Source organism: Primulina tabacum, chromosome 10 (genome assembly GCF_025594145.1).
Source record: "Primulina tabacum isolate GXHZ01 chromosome 10, ASM2559414v2, whole genome shotgun sequence".
Classification (NCBI taxonomy): domain Eukaryota; kingdom Viridiplantae; phylum Streptophyta; class Magnoliopsida; order Lamiales; family Gesneriaceae; genus Primulina; species Primulina tabacum.
The window spans coordinates 4,163,492-4,185,207 of record NC_134559.1 but is presented as its reverse complement, the minus strand read 5'-3'; the positions used below and the strand labels follow the sequence as shown (position 1 = coordinate 4,185,207).

The window sequence follows — 21,716 nt, the reverse complement described above, 5'->3', positions numbered from 1 at the left end:
ATTTTCAATATTTACAACTCTTATTTTCAACATTCAAATATTCAACATTCAAATATTCAATACACACATTTTAAATATTATTTTCCAATAAGAGCATTGTTTTATGTCTCAAAACATTATAAATATGAACAATTATAAATATGAATTGACATATTAAAGTAAATTTCACAACTTTCATGATTGCTCTCATAAATTTCACACGCGCGATGCGTGTCTACAGTTTTTTTTATCATTATCGATAGACTAAAATAAAATTTGACAAATTATGAAAGGATTAAATTGATATTCGAATTGTTTAAATAAATAAAATAAAAATAAAAGTGTGCGTTGAAATTTTAAAAATAAAAAACAAAAATGTAATATTAGTATCATATAAAAGTCAAGTTGGAAGAAAAAGCTGTATCCTTCTTAGGTGGTTACTATTATGTTCTCAACTTTAATAAAATAGAATAGATAGAATAGATATTAAACAAAATTGAAATATTAGAAAAATATTTAAAATAAATTTTACCAAATCTAAAATTATGCCTTGTTGAATTTCAAACATGTCAAATAATATAATTTCGTTTTTATGAATTTCAATAATATCAAGACAGATGTGATTTGAAATCCATCAAAAAATTTTACTGCATAATTTTTTGATCCAAAGATAAAGATTACTTGAAGAGAAAACCTTTAATTAGATAATTAATTTTCATTAAGGAATTATAGATAAAAAAAAAAAAAAAAAAAGAAGGCCAGTCTTCAAAGCCCAAGAAAGTGATGGCCCATCGGCCCAATGGACAAATAAGTCCCGTCTCCCAAGAAGCCGAGCCGAAGAGGAAGACTATTATCAACTCCGCCGCCGCAACCGATGGCTTTCACGGCTCTGTCAGGTGCCTTGGCCTCCAAGTCCTATGACCAGATCGCGGATATATGCGACAACCTCATGCTCCAGGTGAACTATGCACTGTTCGATTCTACTCCCTATCAGTCCCAAAATTTATCCCTCCTCTCATCAAGATATTATTGACACAGTTCATCTTTTCGTACCCGGTATTCTTCACTTGTTCAGGTTTCTTCCGAAGGCGTCGCGTTTAAGGAAGATTGGCCTTATGCCATTCATCTTCTGGGCCACATTTACGTCAATGACATGTAATTTCAATCATTGGCCATTCTTAATTTGTCGTTTTCGGTTTTTTGAACTGTTTAGGGCGTTTGTTTTAGGGTTATAGGGTTAGAGCTTGAGGTTTGCTTAACTGTGGTTTCGATGCAGTAACAGTGCTAGATTTTTGTGGAAGATGATACCGTTGGCAGTGAAGGATAGCCAGCCAGAGGTTTCGGCTGTTTGGAAAATTGGGCAGAGGCTGTGGGCAAGGGATCATGTCGGTGTTCATGAGGCGATTCGGGAGTTTAATTGGGGTCCTGATACTCAGAGCGTTGTGGCAGCTTTCTCAGGTAAGTTATAACGCCGGTAGATCAATGTATTTGCAAATGTGAATTATTTTTATGTAATAAACTATGTATTGTGGCTTCTTTAGTGTTATTCTTCTAGTTTTATGATGTCTTCAGAATTCAAAAAGTAGTTAAGGTTATGGCTTGATTGCGCTGTGGAATGCCACTTCTTATTTATGCGATATCCGCAGCTACCAACGTCTTGCAAATCTGAAGTCAATAGTTGCTGCGTAGAAAGAAGTGTCGACTAGAAAATTATTTTTTGAATTGGTATTGAATTCTGGATATAAGCTAACACGATTTTTTTTTGAACAAGTTACTTTTTAAATTTCAACTTAAATCAATACATAAACCATTGTTCTAACAAAAGCGTATTAATGCAATCCTACCATTTTTAATTGTAAAAACTAAATGAAGTTTTAGATTACTACTTTTGATTGTCTTTTTGTTTTATAGTCTGTTGTAGTCGAGTGTTAAAGTATCCAGTTATATCTTATTTTGTGCAATTTTTAAAGTTTTGAATTGAAAATTATTCAATATTCTTGTATGTCATCCAGTCAAATTTTTACATTTTGTATGCATCCATTGCTTTTTGTTGCAAACTCTCTGAAAACTCTGGAATTTTTTATTGGATTGCATGATTAACTAAAGCACTTACCTGGTTGCTGTCGCTTGTTAACTATTATATTCACACTTGATCAGTTTCAGTTGAAAGTTCCAGGTTTCTCACTTGGGTCGATAAAGATATACCAAAAGAAATTTAGATGTCTTGTAACTTTACAATACAATATAAATGGCGACTCACCACTGGCCTCAATTAGAATCCCCCGATTGGATGTGGGGGAGTTTTTTTTTTATGAAACTAAAACTGTCTTTATGTATTTTACATGTTTTTTCTCAAAAGTCTTCTGCCATTTTATTATTCGCTATGACTCCTTGGATTTCAGTATAAATTTCATGAATTTTGAATCCACTGCAGAACTTTACACCAAAAGGATGTTTGAATTGCTGCTTTCTGGTTACTCGATCATCAGCATCCAAGATACTGCTCTTTTCCTTGGAATGAATGAAGATGATGCTACTAACTGTAAACTCCCGTATTTCTTTATACAACTTGTATTTTACATGAATGTTTATGTGGTTAATAGGTTGTTCTATGACATACTGCTGTTTGCATGAACTGTGAATTGTTTTTAGAGAATATCGATGTCACTCTGTTGAAGTTGTATCTTCATGCATAAGTGATTTAAAAGCATAGATTTTAAATTAACTGAAGGGTGATTATTCAATTTAGAAATTTTATCACTCGGATGGCTTCTGCAACAGATTACGATTCTAGTTTTCTATCTTTAAATTATTAAGCACTCTTTTCATTGTAAAAGAGGTCTATTTCCTTGCTTAGCGTTCATTATAAAGCCAATTTGCTGCCAATTCATTCAAGTTTACCTTAATACCTTCTGAAAATGAATGATAAACTTCTGGGGTGTGGGTTAGAATTTAATGTTAATTTCCACAAACTGATCCACAGATTCATATTTTTTTCTTTCCCGTGGGCTAATGCATGTAAATCCTGAAAGAATAATTAATTTGATTGTATCTTACCCGGTATGCCTATCAATACTCATTTTTTGTGCTGTTTCTCAACTTCTCATTTTGCCTTTCAAATATATTTCTTCTTGTCTACTCTTAGCAATCATGAACATCATTACGAGCATGTTAAGCAGCTGCAGTTACTCTGAACAATACCTCCGAAATATGAGGAAAACATTTTTGCTCTAATTTTTAGGAATACTTGATGATAAAAATTCTTACAGACACGCTGCAGCATGGCTGGACCCTGGATGCCACCTCGAGAATGCTCACAGTGAAGAAGCGGGTGGTTGCAGCAGAGCAGAAAGTGGATCCCAGTAAACTGCAGCAGTTGACGGAATATGTATTCCACCTGGAGCATTGATCTCACATAATCTGATACAAACAGATTACATTTGGTGTGCTATCTATCTGGTTCTTGGTTACGTGCTGTAACTGGTAGAGCACATGATTCGCTGAAGTTCTGGTGGCAGAGTAGAGTTGTTTGTCGATGTCTCAGAGTTTTTTTGTAGTTACAGAAATTGGGGAATGTTGCATAAAGAACAGATTGGCTCTAATGTGTAAAATCGTATGGTATATGATCTTGTGGGATTGAGCACTTGCTCTTATATCCAAAGTCATCTGACAGTAATGATACAATTCAAATTTGTTAAACTATGCAGCAGTTTAAATGTTAAATTTGGATCCTTATCCCAGCAAGGACAATTGTTATCCTGACAGTCGTGTCTTTTGTTGGCTTAAAAGCTTGTAATCAGTTTTAAGGACGAGAGTAATGTAAACGAACTAAATCGTTCGCGAGCTATTCGATACTCGGCTCGATAAAAAGCTCGTTTGAATTCGTTTGTTAATCATATCAAATCAAGCTCGAGCTCGACAATTTAATCAAATAAAGCTCAAGTCTAATGATATTTGGCTCGTGAGCTTGCAAATATGTTCATTAATAAGCTCGCGAGCTCGAACTCTAGTTCGGCTCGTTTATGCATTTTTAATTATGTTTGTCGTTTTTATTATTTATGAATGAATTTATACTTTTATATCTCATTAAAAATTAGTTCATAAATGTATTCAATTTTTAACAAGTTCGAATCAAGCTCAAACTCGAGCTCAATTGTATGTTTTACGGGCTCTAAAATGAGCGTGGACTCGAGTTAGGCTTGTTACAAAGATAAACGAGTTAATAATGAACCAAGCTCGAGCCCGGCTTGATTAAAATGATAAACGAGCTTTTAACGAGCCGAGCTCGAACTTTTTGCGAGTTTAGTAATTTCAAAACAAATCAAACTCGAGTCTGAAGATAAAAGCTCGAATCGAGCTCGAGCCTCTATCAATCTTAGATGAATCAAACTCAAACTTGATACTGTTTGACTTAATTTAGATTATTTACGTCCTAGGCAAAACATCATAATTTCACTTTTGTTTATTTTACATAATTATCCTAGTTGACGCCAAGTATATTGAAAATCTTGAATATTTTCAGCTGAACTTCAATATTTGTACTTATATGAATTGTAATTTGAATTACCCTTCTCCTCCAGCGGACATATTACCTATGCCTATATATGATAAATTTATTTATTTTTTAACCAAATGCGTGAATCATGGTCGTTTTTTTTAATGTATTAGATCAAAACACGAGAATTTCCTCCTTATTTGCATACTCATCAAACTATATATATACACACACATGACTATGTTAATCCGGTTGTGCACCACTTGACTCAAAAATAGAATGATGAACTATGCATAATATAATGATGATAAATCAATATATTTGGATAACATAACAATACATGACACTGATAATTTAATAATAATAATCGAACTTAGTAATAATAATCGAACTTTTAACCATCGATCGCGGATCATCTCCTCGTCTTATTTGTTCATTCGGTTATCATCTTCATCTGACATTTGAGCCATCCATCAGAATTAATAGTTATTGTGTAATCTAATTAATTTTGCTTTCTTTCTTATGAACGCCTTATGTTTCATCAACAAGCCTTGCTCAAGATTTAATCTTAAATTTCACGTATACATTTCATCTATTGCCTCTTCTAAACTTGAGCCTTCAGTCCAAGAAGAGTACCATGTTGGAATTTGTACAAAATCCAACTTTGTTGATATCCTGCATAACTTTATTAAAAAATGTGCGAAGCAGAGAACAATTCTTCAAGGCAAAGCTTGTCATGCTCAGGTTGTGCACTATGGCTTGCAAGCAGACATTTGGACCTCGAATATGCTTGTTAACATGTACTCTAAGTGCGGCGATGTGGGTTACTCACGGAAAGCGTTCGATGAAATGCGTAATAGAAGTGTGGTTTCTTGGAACACTATTATTGGGTCGTATACACAAAATGGTAACGGAGAAGAGGCTCTGAAACTTTTTTTGAGGATGTTGAGAGAAAGTTCTGAGTTCAGTGAGTTTGCTTTGTCAAGTGTTCTCTGCGCCTGTGCGGCAAACTTTTTAGTGTTTGAAAGTAAGGAATTGCATGCCCTTTCAGTCAAGGTGTCCATGTTATCGAACACATTTGTGAGTACTGCTTTGCTCGATGTTTATGCCAAGTGTCATTTAATTGGTGATGCTTTTCAGTTATTTGAATTGATGCCTGAAAAAAGTGATGTGACTTGGAGTTCAATGATGGCTGGGTTTGTACACAATGAGCTTTATGAAGAGGCATTTAGTTTGTTTCAAAGGGTACAAAGGTCCGGTGTAGAATTTAATATGTTCATCATTTCATCGGTTCTCAGTGCTTGTGCTGCCTTGGCTGCATTAATAGAAGGGAGGCAAGTACATACGGTAGCATGTAAATCCGGTTTTTGCACAAATGCATACATTTCATCTGCTCTTATAGATGTATATGCTAAATGTGGAAGCATTAAAGAATCTCACCTTGTGTTTGTTAACACAGAGGAGAAAAGTGTTGTGCTATGGAACACAATGATTTCGGGGTTTGCTCGACATGCTAGATCTTTAGAGGCAATGATATTATTTGAGAAAATGCAGCAGATGCTTTTGTGCCCGAATGATGTAACATATGTCTCTATGTTATCTGCCTGTGCGCATATGGGTCTGGATGACAAGGGGCGTAAATATTTTGACATGCTGAAAAAAGATCATAACTTGACACCCAATGTGTTTCACTTCTCATGTATGGTTGATATCCTAGGTAGGACGGGACATCTCCAAGAAGCTAAGGATTTAATCGAAAAGATGCCGCTCGAGGCAACAGCCTCCATGTGGGGCTCTCTTTTAGCATCTTGTCGGGTTTACCGGGCTGTTGAGATTGCGGAGATTGCTGCAAAGAAATTGTTTCAGATAGAACCAAATAACGCAGGGAATCATGTAATTCTCTCCAACATATATGCTGCAAATGGGAAATGGCAGGACGTTGCATCTGCAAGGAAGCTTCTGAAAAGCAGTGACGCTAAGAAGGAGAGAGGTAAGAGTTGGATTGAAATTAAGGATAAAGTTCACTCATTCATGGCAGGGGAGAGTACTCATCCAAGAATTTCGGAGATTCATTCAAGGCTGGATAGTTTTCTTGAAGATGTGGAGAAACGGGGTTTCAAAGGTCGTGTCGAACTTGAACTGCATGATGTCGAAGATGACTGCAAAAGGGAACTACTGAAACACCATAGCGAGAAGCTAGCCTTTATTTTTGGGCTAATGTGCTTACCTCCAAATGTACCTATAAGAATCATGAAGAACCTTAGGATCTGTGGGGATTGTCACGAGTTTATGACGGTTGCCTCCAGTGTGACGAATCGGGAGATTATTGTCCGGGATAACAATCGGTTTCACCATTGTAGGGATGGATATTGCTCATGTGGAGAATTTTGGTAGCAGCATGTTTGCTATACAAATCTTGTCGTGTATTTCTTTTTCATGCTTATTCGCAAGAATGTCGGGTTTACATTTTAGTGACTCGATTATGGCAGCATGGAAGATTAAAACATTGAGGACCATCTCTTTTGTGTGATCAACGAGGGAGAATTCTCAAGTTTTTGAAACCCAAATGAAGCAAAGAGAGGGCAGAACGATAATTTTTTTTGTTTCAGTTCCTTGAAAATCAAGGGCTGAAATGGAATATGTAAAGCATTTCATTTCTAGTATTTTCGTCAACATGTTTTCCAATCATCAGTGATGCCTCATATGTTGAGCCTTGCATAGATAATATAGAACTTAATGCTGCAGTTTGAGGGTTCTTCGACTTGTTTAGGCAAGAATATCTTTTTCAAAATAAATAAATAATTTTCAAGTAGGTTGTTCGTAAAGAAAATAATTTTATGAAGGCAAGATTTTTTTTTTAAAATAAATAATTAATTCTCAAGCAGGTTAAAAAAATAAAATTTTATGGAATAATATATATATTTATATGACATGGAGTGTGTCATTGAGCAAGTTTCTTGTGAGACGATCTTATGAATTTTTTCTGTGAGACGGGTCAAGCCTACCGATATTCAAAATAAAAAGTAATATTTTTAGTATAAAAGTTAATACTTTTTAATAGATGATTCAAATAAGAGATCCGTCTCACAAAATATGATATGTGAGACTCACACGAGTTTTTGTGAGTTTTATTTGTTTTTTAAGGTAAAAAATACCCATCGATACATCTAAAAAAACAAACTTTTCGTTTAACCCGATCCTTATTTTGGGGGGGTGTAACAAATCCATTCTGTTTAATTGTATTTGTCATCAGAATCTTTTTGGTCACTGATTTTCACGTCAAAATTTCTACTTCACATCCGTTCGGTTTGAACGAAAAAAATGGAGAGGAAGGAAGAAGAAATGGTTGCAGGAGATAGAAACTCTGAGATCCCGAAAGATGGTTCCATTTGTGGGTTCGATTCCCTTCACCGGCTACTCCAATCTTCCCTCAGTCCCCAACTTTTCCAGGTTAAGCTCTCACCCAGTTTTCGTTTAAAGCGCTTTTTTATAGTTTCTTTGATCGTTAATCCATAAATTTGTAATCTTTAATGGTGGTTCAGTTTGTTGTACCTGATCATGCACATGATGTTAGAACTGAGACTGACCATATATAATTAAAGGCCTAGAAATTATAGGGGTTTCAATTTGAGCTATGTAAGTAATTTTTTTTGTACTTTTTAATAAACATCAATAAATGGGCTCACCTCATCTTCAGATTTAAAATTTTATTTCAATTCTTTTTGTTTGTGGGATTGATATTTTATGCTGATTATCGACGGTAAACCTCACTGTTGTCATCTTCGGTGAGTATCAGGAAGTCAGCCGCTTATTACTTGGGCTCAACTGTGGAAGAGCCCTTTCTACTATGGCTATTGCCGAACCAGCAAAGTCTCTTTCTTCGAAACATGATTTTGATCTTCAGGTAAATGATGTTAGTAGTTAACAAGTCTTCCTTTTTGGAGTTGTATGCTATTTTGAAATTGTTAGTGAAATTTGATTTACATCTATCTATCTCCAAGAACTGGTTTTGCTGTTGGCCATAAGACCTGCTGATTTTTATGAACTAATGTTGATTTTCATGTGTGTGAGTATTTAGGAAAGCAATTATGTAGTGAGAAAATAGCATCTTTTTAAGGGAATTATTGTGAATCGCACCAACTGATAAAATGTACTGGTTATAAAATTTATCAAGAAAATCTAGATCAAACTTTGGCAGAGCTAACAAGAATGCAAAACACATGTTGCTTCTTTAGATTGTTGGCCTTTTTAAGATTTCCAGTTCCTTTAAAATGTATCGAGGAAATTATTTGCTTGCTAATCTTTTTTTATTTTCTATGTCGGAGATTGAATTTCGCGTCTGTTTTTTTTTCCCATCTAGGCTTTCTCATTTCGCGCAGAAAAAGAATCTCTGAGACAACCTTGCAATGTGAAGGTGGGTCTCATTCAGAACTCTGTAGCTCTTCCGACAACGGCACCCCTTTTGGACCAGAAAAAAGCCATATTTCGGAAAATGACGCCAATTATTGAAACTGCTGGCACCTCAGGAGTCAATATATTATGCTTACAGGTAGTTGTCCCTTCTATTGAATAATTTGTCGCTGTTATGCTTTTATCAAAACATTGTCAGCTAAATATTGTGCATGTTCAGGAGGCTTGGACGATGCCATTTGCATTTTGCACTCGTGAGAAGAAATGGTGTGAATTTGCAGAGCCGATTGATGGAGATTCAACACAATTTCTTGTGGAATTTGCACGGAAGTACAATATGGTCATAATAAGTCCCATTCTTGAGAGGGATGTGAAACATGGGGAGACACTATGGAATACTGCTGTAATAATTGGAAATCACGGAAACATAATTGGAAAGCATAGGAAGGTACATGACCATCAACCGTGTTTTTAATAGAATTTACCTGATGCATGCCATATTTCCAATCGTAATTGTATGGCATTTGCAGAATCACATACCTAGAGTTGGGGACTTCAATGAAAGTACGTATTATATGGAAGGAAATACCGGCCATCCTGTCTTTGAGACTGCTTTTGGAAAGATTGCAGTTAATATATGTTATGGAAGACATCATCCTCTGAACTGGCTAGCTTTCGGCTTGAATGGTGCTGAGATAGTTTTTAACCCTTCGGCAACTGTTGGCGAACTGAGTGAACCAATGTGGCCTGTTGAGGTACCCCTTCATTATTTCTCTTGTTTTCCTTTCTTTTTTCAACGAATCATTAACTTCTTATCTCTATTGACGAGTTTTGCATGAAAAACAATTTACGTTGTGTTTGGTTGTTTTTAAAATCATGTTTTCCATCTCTGAAAATAAAATCCGACGTACATATATTCTCCAGTACGAATCATCAAAAATATATTTAAATTGCATTTTCACATCTCTCGACGTGATCTTATTTTTAATTAAATTTTTATGGTTCTACTTCTATGGCATCACTAACCAAACACATTGTTATATTGATGATATCTTTGCCAATGTTTCTCTGAACCTCCATGTTTTGTAAATCTCCTCTTCGAATAAGTTCTGCTGGAGAAAAATGATCCAGGCAGCACTCGTATAATCTAGCTTGTTTTCATCGCAAGCTACGAACTTGAATTTTCAGGCTCGTAATGCAGCAATAGCGAATAGCTACTTCGTTTGTTCAATCAATCGTGTTGGGACCGAGGTCTTTCCAAATCCCTTCACTTCTGGAGATGGAAAGCCGCAGCATTCAGATTTTGGCCATTTCTATGGCTCCAGCTACGTTTCAGCACCCGACGCCTCATGCACCCCATCTCTATCCCGTAACAGAGATGGGTTACTGATATCAGACATGGATCTTAACCTTTGTAGGCAACTCAAAGACAAGTGGGGATTTCGCATGACTGCTCGATATGAACTGTATGCAGATTTACTCGATCGATATTTAAAGCCTGAATTCGAACCTCAGGTCATTCCTGATCCCCTGTTAAATAAAAAAATGATCTTGGAGTAAAGGTCGTCGCGAGGTGCGAGTGTTGCATCCTCAACTCTACGGGAGCAATTGCCTGGGTGGTTGTAAGTAACATTTTTGTATTTGAACATGAATGATGTTTTAGGAAAATCCCATTACTCCAAGTGAATCCTCTTTCTTCATTATGACAACCCGACCTAGCTTCAAGTTGTATATGGATGTGGTACCACGTTTATTCAGACCAGGATAAATTTATCTGCTTACAAATTTGGACTGAAATGTTCATCATCCTTAAAAATAACAAAAATCTAATAATCACTTTAAAACTTTTGTTCAAATAAATTTTTTGAATATTTTTAAAACATAATTTAAAATTTCTAATCTAACTATTATGAATAGACAAAGATCATTATGGATATAGATATTAAAAACAATTTAACATTATTTTCTCTGAAAAAATAAAAAAAAATCTTAAAATGAAATAGATTAAAAAAAAACTTCATCTCCGATGGCCATTCAACTTCGATTTAAATGATTGGAAAACTTAGAATTTATAAAAGTAAGATCGATTTTCATAATACTAATGATATGATATAAACTAAAAACAAATAATATATGTATATACAATTAAAAATATTATATATAATTATACAATCAGTAATATTTTTAATCAAAATTTTGAACCAAAACAATTATTTCGATCTGATTTATTTTAAAACTAATCCAGTTTGGGGCTCGATGACGATGAAGGGAAGACTCTTCGACCACATCGAAAGATTGGTGAAAGGGGTAACGCAAAGTTTGGACCTCGATGACGGTGAAATGGTGGAAACGTTGAATTTGACATCGAGTTTTCAGCTTTTCTATAGTTGATGAGTTTTTAAAAAATATCGATATTTAAAATACAAATTAAAATATTTTGATTTTTAATAAGTTTTTTAAGATGTTTTCTACATAAATTTAATTTTTCATATAAAAAATAGAAAACATGGAAACTAAATGAACATGAGGTAACTTTGTGGTTTTTAAAAATTACACTAATACAACACTATTGTATCTTTATTATGATATATATATATATATATATATATATATATATATATATATATATATAACGCAATATAGAAGATACAAATATAGATATACACATTACCTTGTTTTATTTACACATTTAATTATACACAGTTGTGATTGGTACAATCTTCCATGAATTTTTCACTAATATATGAAGAGTCCGACTACAAGTTGATAAAATTCCTTCTGGAATGAACCAATTAGTTTCTATGAAACAGAAATTGCAATTTAAAAACCATTGCACTATTCTGTTATTATGCCACATGGACTACAAGAGATGGTATAGTTGCTTCTGAACTTGAGAAGATTCCCTCTTGGGACGCCGGAGATGAAATGAAATCTAATTTCGTCGGCGGTGGGATTTTTTGCGTCGTCTTGAATTGTCGGAAACCATTTGAGTCGATTCTACAGGCAACACAGTCCCTCCTCTAATACCATCTGAATCTGTCATGTTTTCAAGTTTTCTTTGGGTTTCAAGATAAACCTTTAGGTCTCTAACCTGCAATCGAAACACGTGACTTCTTAAGTTCATGGGTGAGTGAGGAAGTTGAAAGTAAGAAGGTGAATAAGTAAACCATACCTGTTCTTTTAAATCCATTATCTTTTCATCACTCAACTTGAGAGACAATCGTTCCCTGAAAGAAAATGTTTTCTTGAGATGAATTCACTTACTAAGCCTTGAAATATCCAGGATAGTTTTTATTTCAGTAAATGAAAACTTCTTGATTCTAATCTCAAAGTCGCATTTCAAGAATGGATGATTGTTCTGAGTAGTACAATACGGATTTATACCAAGCCCCAAGTAGTTAAGACGAAACTAAAGGTGGCGAAAGAGGGTTACCTTTCCTCGAGTTCCCTCAACTTAATCTGCAGGAGTTCTTGTTTTTTTGTAAGTTCTTGATTCCTCTGAAACAACCACAAAATTAAAATACAATTTACATCAAAATGTTAAGGGACGCTATTTTAGGTAGTTACACAAAAATCACGTGATCAAATCCAAGAGTTCTGACAGAGAGAATTGGAAGCTCACATCTTCGACAGCCTTCTTTTCCTCTGAGTATTTTTCTAACTTATATTGTAAATCATGGGTCCTCGAAAATATGGCCTTTTCAACTGCTTTCACTATTGAACTATCTTTTCTACTTTTCGCCTCCTCAAGTAAAGATTCATAATGCTGCAAGATAATAGAAGGTATAATCATCGACAAATTAAATGAAACTCGATAGGTTTCTTAAAACTCGTTTATGATTTTTGAAGGTAGTATTATCGTCCACCAACTTGACATCTCTTTGCGAGTAGTAATGTTTAAATATCATAGACAATGTTATTACAGCATCAAGGTAAAATTCAAATCAATACTTTGATCTCAAATAGTCTTGGCTGAACTTACTTGTCTCTGGATATCCAGCTGACTTGCAAGAAGACGGTTGTACTCATCCAGAATCTATTAGCAAAATAAATAAAAAAAATAACATAAAAATAAAATACATGTAAATATAAAGGTTATTAATAAGTATAATATGTAGTCTATTCTGATAGGCTTGATACTATCTTGCTTTTAGATCTACCGCTTCAGTTTTGCTGCTAATGAGGGCACCACCTAGTCCCTCCTCTTCATTATATCCGTGAGAACCATATTCGTCAACTGAACTACACCGCGAATTTACAATTGCTGATTTCCCATCAATTTTTGAATGATTCAACCGATGAACATATTTGTCGCCAACATAATCCCAGATTTGTTGTGTTTCCAGTTCTAGCGAAAACTTATGTTTCTTGTCACTCCAATGTCCACTAGCATGACCTTTTTCATACCTGCAGCGCCAAAAAAAAGGAAGATAATTTGACATCAAATGAGACAAGATATGAACAATTAAAAATGGTCATGAACATCAATACTCAAAGCCTGAAATTAGAAAACTTCTAATGAAACAATTTACCTTCCACATCCAACAAAACCACAGATCAAACAGATCCAAAGGTTCTTGAAAGTTCCACACATAGCACAGGCAGGTTTTTCATCTCCTCGCTGACAAAGTCGACAAACCTGCAAATAAGATGGGACAGGAAAGACCATGAATATGTCGAGAGAAGGAGAGGGGAGAAATGTGGAATTCATTCGGCACTCTGGAACCACGCTGACTGCGTTGGTTAAATTGAGCTCTTCAGTGTTCACTCATTCAAAAGAGAGTTACAAAATACTTATTCATGAATTTGTCACACCTTCACTACATCTCCTGTAAACTTAAGGACCCCAGTTCAATGGTTTACAGCGTCTTTCCGAGTTTGATGGACTGGCACTTTCTAGACTGCTTCAATTGTAACATCTCAATCATTAGTCCAACAAAATTTCTTGATGAAATTTCAAGAAGTTGAAGAACTAACAACAGAAATACCACGTTAAAATCAACAAATTCTTTTATATTTCCAATCTAAACACGCCTAATTTCTAGTAGGTTGATAGGAACATAATCAGCAGTAACTCGACCAAATATTCCATAAAAGCGAAGCGAGGTATTGAATGAACGATGCTTAACATAGATATCACATCTGGAAAAAGAAGAAATAAATAAATTAAAACTACAACATGAACAATAGGCAACAGACCTGGCACGACAAGTAGGTCCACTTCGAAACACAAGCACACTGAAACGAATGGTCACACAGGGTGCTCTGTATTCCACTAGTATCTGGATCCAATCTCTCTAAAGTTTTCATAAAAAAGTACCAATCAGGAAAAGAGTCATTCAGTGCATCATAATCTGGCTAAAAATGATGCTGATGCATATGGCAATGCACAGAAGAACACAAAGATAAATGCGGACATGCTAAAAATGTATAAATATTAAAGTAAGGTGAGGTACCGAGACAAACTGGACATGATGGCAATTCAGTGTAATCAGGCGGAGGTATGCGAGCAAGTTCGTCTGATTCAGTATACTCAAGTGACTGGGAAAAATATATATGACAAACTTCAACCTGAACATAACAAGCCGTTACACCCAAAGAAATATAGTAAAACTGCAGTAAAAGCAGATGTACAATGGAGTTTTTTTCGAGTAAAATCAATTCTAGTACCTCGGATGGCTTGAATCTCTTCCCATTGAAACTACAATAGAATCCATCAGCAGCCAACTGATTTTCTAACCATATTAACACACTGTACCGGTCCTCCATTCCTTCATTCCTGGCAAATAAGAATGAACAAACGCATAATAAAAATTACAAACAGTTTCTACAGAATAAAAGATTCAGTTCTACAATATGTAACATATGAAAAAGAACTATTTAGTTCAACAAATCAAGTTCTCGTACAAATGAAGTTATGGAATAAATTAATGAACTTCATTCTCGCGTAAAAGCTGTTGTGAAATGCATTATCAGTTTCCTTACAACTACACACAAGAACTTGTCTTTAACCGCCAGTCGCGGTAAGGCCAAGAAACACGTAAGAATCCATCGATGTTTACACAATGACATTCGTTTTAATTTCCATCTGAATCCAGGATTAACCAAAATCCCGATATTAATGGAAACGGGTTTCATTACCATTTCGAATATCAAGAAAACGGCAACCCAGAAATGGAAAATATCATGAGAGGTGGAGGAGAGTACGTGTATATACCGAACGGAAGAGGCACGACTAACCTGAGGAAGAGGATATCGGTAAAGCTAGAGAGGTGGGTCCCACAGAAGATCAGGAAATCATCCGTTGACATGTAATTGGGCACGGCAACCACAAAGACAAGGGTGGTTCGTATGCTTATGTTTGCTACCGTGGAGAGTACGGTAGCAGAAGCAGTCATTGGAAGCTGCCGGAAGAGGTGAGCCACGCCGATCAGTTCCGCGGGCTTCACATGTTCTTCGCCGTCGATCGCGTTGTCGGCGGCGAAAGTCACGGTGGTATGGAGTTGTTGAGGGAAGTCAATGGTGTGGATTTTGAGGGTGAACATATTCTTTTCTGATTCAAGAAACACTCCGGCAACCGGAAAGTCTCTGTACGCGTGCGTGGTGATTCTGGTGAATCTACGAAAGCATTTATTGGAAATTTCTAAATGATGTTTCATAATTTATTTAAATTAAATTTAAATAAATTAAACTTGATTAGACAACACATCCTATAACTTTTTTACAATTATTATTAAAACTTGGAAACGTTCAAAATCCAAAAACTTCCCGTTTTAACACAAGGTTAACTGTGTTTGATTTTTTTTTTTAAAAAAAATTGATAATATATAGTTATATTATTATTTTTTTAGGAATTTTATTCGAGAAATTCTCTTGATATAGCATATAAATTATCGTAATAAAATTAAGTATGATCAAGTGACATGAAAATCATTCAGTGTGGTAGAGACAGCGGATCATTTCAAGTGTAGCATGCTTCACACACAATGGATCTGAAAATAAATTCTGCTCCATGCTATTTTCGGGCATTTGGAAAGGAAACCGATGTCCAAGCTAGTCTTGGAAATGAGCTTGGAGAGCATGCATTTTCGACACGGTGAAGATGGAGGGAGGATTTGGAAGCCTTGGAGTATGTATTAGGCCGCTTATTTGAAATCAAACAACACTAGAGCGAATCCGAGCTATATGTGTCACAAAACAAGACTCGTCGGTCGGTCGCTGAGCTGGTTCAATAGGCTTAGAAGTTGAAGAGGCAGTAAATGGGTAGATGAAGCATATTTCCAGCCGAGACTTGGAAGAGAAAGAAGTGAAGGGTTGTGGGCTGATTCAAACTTTATTTGAGCCCGACCATCTCGTGTACTATGCATATTGTTACGGAAATTTTTGAGATTTTGAGCTAACTTGCAAATCAGAAGATTTTCAGTTGTCATTTACTTGAGACGCCAATCAAACTCACAAATTTCATAGGATTTTTCGCCGGCAACTTCTATAGTTCATCAATCAAATCTGTAAAGTTCGATCTTAATCTAAAGTTTTGGATCATGATTTGATATTGATTGAGTGATTCCAACAGTAGACAGCTCAAAAGATAGAAATTCCAAGTATTGACAAATGGTCTTGTTAGTTCATTACCTATATTTTTGTCATACGGCCTTCCCTGTCATTAAAAAAAATCAATTAAAAAAAACAATTATTGCAAAGGCGTATCAAGCTGAATGGATCATTTCTTTCTCTTGAATGGTGGATAAATAGTATCTTGAAAATCGAGTACCATCCACATTTCAAATCTAGGGATGCCAATGTCTCTGGAGCTTGTGATTTCAATTTTGCTAGCCCCGTCACTTGGGATGTGATGTAAATTCTTGTGGCTTTCTGGTGTATTCAGGTTTTGCGGTCAGGAAAACAAAGTTATTACGAGGTTGACAATCAAGTCAATAAATAGTCATGGAAGCATCAACATCCGGCTTTTCGTTTTCAAAAATCACCATATTTCTCGTGTTTTAAACATGGTATATGGTAGCTGCAAGTATCATACATCTCATCTTGCTAATCGTTGAGTTGTCTCGGTAGATACTTCGAAAGGCTTTAAGGACAGCTGTTGCTGATCGCATATCTTTCTTCATGCCAACCAATCTCGAACACCATCCCATATCTTTTTCGAAAACCTGCACCTGAAGTAAATGTGGTCGTTGGACTCTTGTGCATCACTACACAGCACACATGAATTATCCAGAACAAACCTAAGTCTATCCCGAGTAAGAAATTGATAATGGGATGGTATCTTCTGTGGGAAAGCAAATTGTAAAATCTGACTTGTATTTTGTCGGCACCTATTTCATAAACGAGACCGGAGAAACCAGAGCACAACCGAAACTCAACGAAGTAATAGAATAGCTGTGCTTGTTCATTTTCTCCAACACCAATACATCTCTCTGTCACAAAAATAAAATTTTAAAAAGAGAGAAAATAATTCTTAATAATTTCACAGTAAAATATGTAGAATATGAACCGACCCGGTTTCGAGGTGGAAAGGAAGGGTACACGAGTAAGCCGGAAGAGTGTTGATAGTGTTGGGTTTCGAAAGAGATAAGAGCAAAAGAATAGGTGGGATTTCTACTTTCTTGAGCTCAGATTTTTTTTTGGTTCCGTTATATAACGCATTTAATATAAATAAACCAACGTAATTGGATTTATGAACTGAGGTTATATTGATTGTTAGATTTTCCCTATTAATTATTTTCATAAAGTAAAAATTTATTTTAATCAATATAGAATATTATGGTACCTAATCGATTATTGATAGGGATGTCAAAATTAGACATGACTCACCAAATCGACACCGTTCCATTCGAAAAAAATCAGGTTTGAAACTGAGGTTTTCGAGTTCGGATCAGATCGGATTGAACCCGATAGCTGACCCGAAAAAAATGATCGGGTTGAGTTGACCCGAAAATTTTAATTTTTTAAAATATATATATAATTAATAAATATTGTTGATGAGTTTTGACTGGACATTGTGTTTGGTAAATTAAATTAAGAAAACAAAATAATTTTATTACTTATCTTTATAATTATAAGGTTAATTGATTGTGTTTGATAAATTAAATTAAGAAAACAAAATAATTTTATTAGTTATCCTTATAATTACAAGGTTAATTGATTGAAACTGTATTGATTAATAATTTCTTAACCGATGAACAAACTATATAATAGAACATTGAAACCTCTTTCTAAATAATATTAAATTTTATACTTCAGGAGTCGTTCTTCTTCATTATTTATTTCTCGTTTTATTTATTTTTTATTAGTAAAAATATCCAAAAATCCCCCATTACTTGTTTTTCCTCGACAAATATAAATTTTTGTTCCGACCTTTGCAATAAATTTTCAAAAATAGTTTTGATTGTTGAAATGCCTGAAAAATGCATAATTATGTGGTATTTTTTCCAGCAATCATATTTTCAAATTAAAAGAGGATCAGTAGGGTATATAATAATTAACGTGTAAATATTTAATTAGAAAATATACTTTAGAAACCAACCGGTTTAGTAATTTGTACAAGAATTGATAAAAAGAAGTTCAAAGAAATATGATATATAAACAATACAAGCACAAACCATAAAAAAGTTTGGAAAGAAATGATTTTGTTACACTGACAAGAACAGAAAGGGTTTAACTAATATATTTTTACATAGGCAAATCCATCTCGCATCAAATACGAAGATCTTCGATGTCTGTTATATGATCCGCGCTTCGAGAGGACCCTTTTCCAGGTAGGTTCACTACTAATTGGCCACAAGCGCCGCTTATATCTTGACCCATTTGTTTACGAACAATCGTTCTGATGTTGTAAGTGCCTCTTAGTATTATCTGGAAAATCGCGACTTTCTGATCGTTGCTGGTTTTATAACGACTCAGAGAACCGATTGGGTTAAAAGGAATTAGGTTCACAACCTGTTGCATACGACAAAGATCGACTGTCAACAATAAATGGATGGATTACTAGTACATAGAATGCAAAGCTAGTATTTCTTCACTGTAAAGCATACCACTTCGAACGTCTCAAGCAATTTGCCAAGCTGGTGCGCATGCTGCTCTTCATCATTCACCCCATCGAGCATTATGTACTCAATAAATATTTTCTGCTGGCTACAACAAAACAAACAAGTGAGATAGAGATATGTTCTCTTCATCTTACGCATATGACTGCTCAGGAATGGATATACATATGATACCAGGGGGAAATAAACCTGCAAGCTTGATAGTCCCGCAATGCATTCATTAGTCTCTCTAATGGAAAAGCCCTTGCTGCAGGCATTATCTGACAGCGAATTTCTTGCACTGGTGCATGAAGGGACACAGCTAGGTTCAAGTTTGGTATATCTCTGTGAAGCTTGCTGATAGCGTGGATGACGCCTACCTGAACAAGCTAAATGTGAATGAGAACAAATACTACATACTTCCCGCCATAGAGCAGGCACAACATTGCATATAAAAAAAACTAAAGAAAATATCTTCATTACAATGAATAAGTGCAGAGGTTTCGATAAGAATTCTAGAAGGTCTAAACTAAACAAGACTGATAACTTATAAGTGCAGAATAAAGAAGAAGATATTTCATAGCATGAGAGAAGTATGTCATGCACCGTTGAGATAGTAATTTTCTTCCGTGACAACTGAAATGGAGGTGCTGTCATAACTCTGATAGCTTCAACCACTGCAGAGTAGTTATTAAGTGGCTCTCCCATTCCCTGCTCAGAACAATAACATTTCACACAAGTTGATCTTCACTTAACAGCAGCAAAAACCACAGATAAGCAAACTTCAAAGCATTACATTCAGCCAGTAATTTTTTAGGTTCCTCAAAAGCAACGTGATAGAACAATGCAAAACCGTAATTTCAAAGGGACTGATACAATGGCACTCAACCACCAAGATAGTGCATAAACTACAAACAACTATATCTAACTCTTACTACTTATTGCATTGAGGTAAAAAAAATACATATCATCTAGTCCACAATTAGCAAACCTTGATGTGCAAATTATCCGATTAAATACTGAAACCTGAGCATAGAATATGAAAAAAAATATTATACCATAAAAACAACATTTCGTATAGCTGCTATGCGAGAAGCATGCACTAGTTGTTCCAAGATTTCTCCAGATGAAAGATTGCTTTTAAATCCCATGCTTCCTGTAGCACAAAAGTTGCAACCCATTTTGCATCCAACCTAATATAAGAATTAATGACAATCAATGACTAAAAAGATTGAAGTACGCAGGGCGACATGTAAGCAAGTCTTTTTAGATTAAAAAATGACTATATGTGGGCATAGACACGAGAATCTCCAACCTGTGAAGATATGCACAAGGTCGACCTAAGACCGCCAGGACGAGGCTTTCCATTATATTTTCCCAGTCGGGTATCATATCGCATTATCACAGCCTCCACAAACTCTCCATTCTAGCAAACAAAAAAATATATGGAAAACAAGAAATAGCAGACTATAACTCTATAAGGCTGATACAGATACACCAAATAATATAAACTACACAGATAACTAAATGCTGGAATGTGATTATAGTTAGAAATAATAGCCATTGTGGCGTGGTAGTTAATAAACACTCACATATTATAGAATTATATAACAGATAAAATATACTAAGTGAAAGAAAATCAAATAATCAATTTTTTTAGAGGTTGCAAACACTCTATACCATCCTATCACCAAAATCATTTTCACGCAATTTCAGTAATACATCACAACCATTTATGGAACTTTGCTTATATTCCACACCGACACCAATCCTCCGGCCCTCTATTACGTCCTTTATAGCATAAGTTGCATCCCATCTGTGATAAAGATGTTCCAGTGAATCATGAACACATGATTTGCAGGGGCAGTCTCAATATAAAATTTACCTTCAATTTGATCAAAAGCTTAGTGGTGGTCTGGTCAATGGAATCTAAGGCGGAATGGAGAGTGGAGGTAGAGGGTTTGAACTTGGAGTGGAGGAGAGAGTAAACTGCAACAGGCAGAGACGGGATTTCATCCCACCTGCAATTAGGGTTTTGCAGAACGTGCTTCCAGATGATGGGGATGAAATTAGGGTTAATCCCAGCCACCTCGAACTCGGATTTGACGGCGGAAGCATCGAAAACCGATTTATGCGCCATCCGGAAACCAAAGCTCCGGCCACGCTACTGCTGTGTTTGGCTCTATAAATAATGGTATTTAAATTTTATACGGATTCAATAATTTAATTTTAAATATTAAAATTTATATATTTTTGCAACCTTAACTTTTTTTTCAAAACTTAATTTTTTTTATACGATCCCCATCATTTCGATTCGGACATCAAATTACAAACTAAAAAATGATTATGAAATATAGTCTTGAAAAGTTTAATAAGAAAATTATTATTAAGATTAAGTATTTATTTGCTATTATTGGTGAAATGATTTAATAATAAAGCCATTAATTATTAGTTTTTAAAAATTTTGAATTATACTGTGTTCATAAAAAATTTCGTGAAACGGTCTCACGAGTCAATTTTGTAAGACAAATCTTTTATTTGAGTTGTCAATAGAAAATATTGTTTTTTTATGCAATAAAAAACATTATTATAAATATGAATAAGATCGATTCGTGTCACGGATAAAAATCTATCAGATCGTTTGATTTATAAGTATATCATTAGTTATATATATATTTTTTTTTGGTAGAAGGAGAAGGCCAACTATTTTCTCGTAATAACTAATAATTGGACATAGTCATATTCCAAATATAGTGGGCGTCACACATAAGCCTCCAACAAGATTGCTTACA

The 21,716-nt window shown here is 34.9% G+C and overlaps 5 protein-coding genes across 6 annotated transcripts; 3 read left to right on the top strand and 2 right to left on the bottom strand.

Annotated features, from left to right (window-relative positions):
- The first annotated feature begins 760 nt into the window (after positions 1-760).
- On the top strand, positions 761-3,706 carry LOC142505891 (COP9 signalosome complex subunit 8). Its single transcript, XM_075619031.1, has 5 exons — positions 761-937; positions 1,055-1,134; positions 1,256-1,437; positions 2,414-2,521; positions 3,249-3,706. Exons 1-5 carry the CDS (start codon positions 854-856, stop codon positions 3,386-3,388), a joined length of 594 nt encoding a protein of 197 aa, XP_075475146.1. The 5' UTR covers positions 761-853; the 3' UTR covers positions 3,389-3,706.
- A 1,213-nt stretch (positions 3,707-4,919) lies between these two features.
- LOC142506128 (pentatricopeptide repeat-containing protein At5g04780, mitochondrial) lies at positions 4,920-7,162 on the top strand. Its single transcript, XM_075619280.1, has one exon. It carries the CDS (start codon positions 4,997-4,999, stop codon positions 6,866-6,868), a length of 1,872 nt encoding a protein of 623 aa, XP_075475395.1. The 5' UTR covers positions 4,920-4,996; the 3' UTR covers positions 6,869-7,162.
- Positions 7,163-7,651: 489 nt separating this feature from the next.
- Positions 7,652-10,671, top strand: LOC142505823 (beta-ureidopropionase). Its single transcript, XM_075618939.1, has 6 exons — positions 7,652-7,924; positions 8,271-8,378; positions 8,835-9,023; positions 9,105-9,332; positions 9,415-9,639; positions 10,073-10,671. The coding sequence occupies exons 1-6, from the start codon at positions 7,796-7,798 to the stop codon at positions 10,442-10,444; spliced, it is 1,251 nt and encodes a 416-aa protein (XP_075475054.1). The 5' UTR covers positions 7,652-7,795; the 3' UTR covers positions 10,445-10,671.
- Positions 10,672-11,541: 870 nt separating this feature from the next.
- On the bottom strand, positions 11,542-15,519 carry LOC142505866 (BRAP2 RING ZnF UBP domain-containing protein 1). The gene is made up of 11 exons (XM_075618996.1): positions 15,125-15,519; positions 14,555-14,663; positions 14,341-14,455; positions 14,084-14,181; positions 13,417-13,523; positions 13,045-13,291; positions 12,867-12,920; positions 12,507-12,650; positions 12,318-12,382; positions 12,057-12,111; positions 11,542-11,975 (listed from the first exon to the last, which is right to left on the bottom strand). Exons 1-11 carry the CDS (start codon positions 15,427-15,429, stop codon positions 11,817-11,819), a joined length of 1,458 nt encoding a protein of 485 aa, XP_075475111.1. The 5' UTR covers positions 15,430-15,519; the 3' UTR covers positions 11,542-11,816.
- Positions 15,520-18,394: 2,875 nt separating this feature from the next.
- LOC142505927 (uncharacterized) lies at positions 18,395-21,115 on the bottom strand. 2 transcript variants are annotated; one of them, XM_075619071.1, is made up of 7 exons: positions 20,810-21,115; positions 20,240-20,350; positions 19,983-20,117; positions 19,531-19,635; positions 19,120-19,304; positions 18,934-19,033; positions 18,395-18,838 (listed from the first exon to the last, which is right to left on the bottom strand). In XM_075619071.1, exons 1-7 carry the CDS (start codon positions 21,062-21,064, stop codon positions 18,596-18,598), a joined length of 1,134 nt encoding a protein of 377 aa, XP_075475186.1. In that variant the 5' UTR covers positions 21,065-21,115; the 3' UTR covers positions 18,395-18,595. The 2 variants fall into 2 exon arrangements, with proteins under 2 accessions (XP_075475186.1, XP_075475187.1); XM_075619072.1 differs by having other exon boundaries at positions 19,135-19,304; positions 20,810-21,114.
- Between the last annotated feature and the right edge of the window lie 601 nt (positions 21,116-21,716).

Excerpts from the sequence above, each read along its gene's own strand:
- LOC142505891 (XM_075619031.1), top strand. The coding sequence starts at position 854 with ATGGCTTTCACGGCTCTGTCAGGTGCCTTGGCCTCCAAGTCCTATGAC. Across the intron at positions 1,135-1,255 it reads CACATTTACGTCAATGACAT|TAACAGTGCTAGATTTTTGT; the intron begins GTAATTTCAATC and ends GTTTCGATGCAG. Across the intron at positions 1,438-2,413 it reads CGTTGTGGCAGCTTTCTCAG|AACTTTACACCAAAAGGATG; the intron begins GTAAGTTATAAC and ends AATCCACTGCAG.
- LOC142505823 (XM_075618939.1), top strand. The coding sequence starts at position 7,796 with ATGGAGAGGAAGGAAGAAGAAATGGTTGCAGGAGATAGAAACTCTGAG. Across the intron at positions 7,925-8,270 it reads TCAGTCCCCAACTTTTCCAG|GAAGTCAGCCGCTTATTACT; the intron begins GTTAAGCTCTCA and ends GGTGAGTATCAG. Across the intron at positions 9,024-9,104 it reads TCAATATATTATGCTTACAG|GAGGCTTGGACGATGCCATT; the intron begins GTAGTTGTCCCT and ends GTGCATGTTCAG.
- LOC142505927 (XM_075619071.1), bottom strand. The coding sequence starts at position 21,064 with ATGGCGCATAAATCGGTTTTCGATGCTTCCGCCGTCAAATCCGAGTTC. Across the intron at positions 20,351-20,809 it reads AGCTTTTGATCAAATTGAAG|AATGGAGAGTTTGTGGAGGC; the intron begins GTAAATTTTATA and ends TTTGTTTGCTAG. Across the intron at positions 19,636-19,982 it reads TACGAAATGTTGTTTTTATG|GGAATGGGAGAGCCACTTAA; the intron begins GTATAATATTTT and ends TGTTCTGAGCAG.
- LOC142506128 (XM_075619280.1), top strand. The coding sequence starts at position 4,997 with ATGAACGCCTTATGTTTCATCAACAAGCCTTGCTCAAGATTTAATCTT.
- LOC142505866 (XM_075618996.1), bottom strand. The coding sequence starts at position 15,429 with ATGTTCACCCTCAAAATCCACACCATTGACTTCCCTCAACAACTCCAT. Across the intron at positions 13,292-13,416 it reads GGTTTTGTTGGATGTGGAAG|GTATGAAAAAGGTCATGCTA; the intron begins GTAAATTGTTTC and ends TTGGCGCTGCAG. Across the intron at positions 11,976-12,056 it reads TAATGGATTTAAAAGAACAG|GTTAGAGACCTAAAGGTTTA; the intron begins GTATGGTTTACT and ends TTTCGATTGCAG.